Here is a 3,325-nt window from a genome sequence, read left to right on the forward strand (position 1 = left end):
TCAGCGGATTCTCTCACTTCTTTCGTTTTTCTTTATCCACATTCAGCATTCAGGCTTCACTTCCACAGAGGAGAGATAGCCTCAGATACTATCCACATATTCTTCCCTTGGATTCCACAAACACTCTTATCAGTCTTTTGCATATACTATACATACACATACTATATGTGTATATATATATATATATATATATATATATATATATATATATATATATATATATATTCCTTCCTGGTTTTATCGATCATCAATGGCAACATTAAAGTATAGGATTTACATACAAAGTTGCCTTCGAAGGTGTCCATTTGATGGAAGTGAATAAAGTGAGCTAGAAAGACACACACAGACACACACGCACACACACACACACACATATATATATATATTATATATATATATATGTATATTATATATACATACTTATATATATATATATATATATATATACATATATTTATATATATATATATATGTGTGTGTGTGTGTGTGTTGGTGTGTATGTTTCCAGTTCACTTGACACACTTAATCTCCTTCCATCAAATGGAGGCTTTCGAAAGTAACTTTATATAAAACCTAAACTTTAATGGGGCGAAAATATGTTAAAATGAAAGCTTTCTCGGCTGTCTTTCTCCTTAACACCTGAACACTTCGAGGACTAAGTATTCAAGACTAATATAGACGCAGATCCCTTGGTAGGCATAATGAGTGATTCGTAATCATTTATTCTCTTTTACATTCTATTTCATTAAAAAGAGCGTACATATTACACCCTACTAACTTTTTATGATTATTAAAGTAAAAATATTATCGCTAATATTGAACAAAATAATGAATGAAAAATGATGTAAAAGAATACAAAGTCTGAAACGCCGAAGAGACATCGAGCTTAGAATGACGGTTTGTCAACGATAATCATTTATTGATTAAGTTCCTTAACTGTATTTGTAACATAATTTTACGATATATGCAAAGCAGTAATATTTAAAAAGTTCATCATGTCGTATGAAAATCAGAGTACGAGTTTATCTATCACTCAAATTACTTAAATGAAAGATATTAAAATGTTGTAACTTAATGAAACAGAAGCTGAATCACAGTCAATATGATTCCATCACTTCATCGCTTTTTTTCGGGACTCACACATTTTTACCACAACCTGATTATCACCACTTTCAGCAGGTGCCACAAACACTTCAATCATCCTTCATGCTAAGATATCTTCCATGGACCAAACGCAGCGACTAATGTCTTGTCTTTGGAGATAATGTACTTTCCTCGGCTCTTCTCTATTTCCAACAGTTCATTTCCCAAACGTAAATGAGGACGTCCCTTCCATTACCTTCTTCGGAGGTTGACCCCAAAGGAAGAAAGAAAATGATGGAAAGCCAAAAGAAAGAAATAATCGTCAAGGGTCACACACCCTCTCCCCCTTCCGTTCCTCTCACCTCACAAGAGGATGCTCGTTACACAAAGTCCTTTGGGGCATCTTCTTGGCACCTGGTATATAAAGTGGCGTGCCTGAGTGCCCCAGTATCATTCTCTCACCAAGACCTCCAACATGAAGTTTGTGAGTACTCCATCAACTTTGAATCCAACTCGTGTTGAAGATATTCTGATCTCTCTCTCTCTCTCTCTCTCTCTCCTCTCTCTCTCTCTCTCTCTCTCTTTTTTTAAAAGGCTAAACTGAAAATATATAATGAGAAACAGATGTTTCTTTCTGATATCCTCTCTCTCTCTCTCTCTCTCTCTCTCTCTCTCTCTCTCTCTCTCTCTCTCTCTCTCTTTATAAGGCTAAACTGAAAATATGTAAAGAGAAACAGATATTGCTTTTTTATTTCCTCCTCTCTCTCTCTCTCTCTCTCCTCTCTCTCGCTCTCTCTCTCTCTCTGGCTCTCTCTCTCTTTTCTAAAACTCTCTTTTTTGAAAGGCTAAACTGAAAATCTGCAAAGAGAAACAAATATATGTATTTTTTTTATTATTTCCCACAGGTTATTATCGTTGCTTTAGCAGCTGTTGCTGTTGCTGATAAATTACCAACTTCCTACGCACCCCCTGCCCCAGCTCCTAACTATGGCGCCCCTGCTGCCTCAAACAGAGCTGCCGTCGAAGTAGCCCTTCCACCCGTGGCTACCCTGAGGGACGAAAGGACCCAGGACGAGTTCGGAAGCTTCAGTGTTGACTTCGAGGCCGAAAACAGTATTGTTTTCTCCCAGTCTGGTTCTCCAAATGGGCCAGAAGACTCCGTCGTCAAGTCTGGGGTTTACTCGTGAGTTTTCTACGAAATCATTTTTCTTTTTATGAAGTCTTGTGAAAATATTGTACTTAATTCAGCAGACTGTCAATTTTTCTTCCTCTTTCAAGCACTAAGCATTTTTTTTTTTTTTTCTCAGTTACACTGCTCCTGACGGCACCTTCGTCGAGGTGAAATACGTCGCCGATGAGAATGGCTATCAGCCCCAATCCGACCTACTTCCAGTGGCTCCCGAATTCCCCCACCCAATTCCCCAGTTCGTCCTCGACCAGATCGCCAAGGCTGCTGAAGAAGACGCTGCTGCAGCACGCGAGGCAGCATCAGCCCGAAGCAACTCCTACGCTCCTCCCCCTCCCCCCCAACCTTCAACTGGCTATGGGGCACCGCAGTAGAAGGTGGCCCGTATACATAGCCCTGGCTTATAGCCAGTCCAATTCATGGAGACGTTATTATCTTCATTTTAATTTTCATATTGGGATTAGTCGAACTGGAACTTCTAGAGGACAACAGTATAAAGATGCTCTTTCGTGAATATGTGATGCTTTGATTATTTATTTTTCAACTATCAACGCTGATAAATCTACTTATCATGTACATAGTAATCGATATTTAAAGGCTGTCTACTCAATAAATTCTGTCAAGCACGCGTCTGTTTCTTTTACACTAAACATCGGCTACATGACATGTCCTGCACGAAAACAAAATCTCCAAACTGTCTCATGCAGACCCAATTAACTTGAATACTATTCTTCCTACACTATCCTGCTACCTAAGAGAAGACAAGATTGCAAGAATCCTTGCCTCATAATGTTACTCAAAATACTTGTTTCTAAAACTTCGGTAATTTTATTAGAAATTGTCAGAATGTTCATTCAATAACTCAAGCAGTATTCTTCCCAAGGTATATCGTAAGTCACCCATATTTCTGAACGAACATTTCCATCCAGGTGACTGAAATCCTCGATAAAGATACTATTTAGAGAGGGAGGCTGACATTTCGAGAAAGTCAAAAGGATCCATTCTTCACGCTACAAAGAAAAAAAAACAAGAAAACGACAGGGGTGTCAACTGCTA

At 38.4% G+C, this 3,325-nt stretch overlaps 1 protein-coding gene across 1 annotated transcript; it reads left to right on the forward strand.

The window, feature by feature from the left end:
- The first annotated feature begins 1,479 nt into the window (after positions 1-1,479).
- LOC135206432 (cuticle protein AMP1A-like) lies at positions 1,480-2,895 on the forward strand. Its single transcript, XM_064237809.1, has 3 exons — positions 1,480-1,567; positions 1,989-2,266; positions 2,391-2,895. The coding sequence occupies exons 1-3, from the start codon at positions 1,559-1,561 to the stop codon at positions 2,641-2,643; spliced, it is 540 nt and encodes a 179-aa protein (XP_064093879.1). The 5' UTR covers positions 1,480-1,558; the 3' UTR covers positions 2,644-2,895.
- The last annotated feature ends 430 nt before the right edge of the window (positions 2,896-3,325 follow it).

This window comes from Macrobrachium nipponense, chromosome 31 (genome assembly GCF_015104395.2).
Source record: "Macrobrachium nipponense isolate FS-2020 chromosome 31, ASM1510439v2, whole genome shotgun sequence".
Lineage (NCBI taxonomy): Eukaryota > Metazoa > Arthropoda > Malacostraca > Decapoda > Palaemonidae > Macrobrachium > Macrobrachium nipponense.

What these genes read in the sequence shown, in the direction of transcription:
- LOC135206432 (XM_064237809.1), top strand. An exon ending in GTCAAGTCTGGGGTTTACTC is followed by an intron (nt 2,267 to 2,390) that starts GTGAGTTTTCTA and finishes TTTTTTTCTCAG; the next exon opens with TTACACTGCTCCTGACGGCA.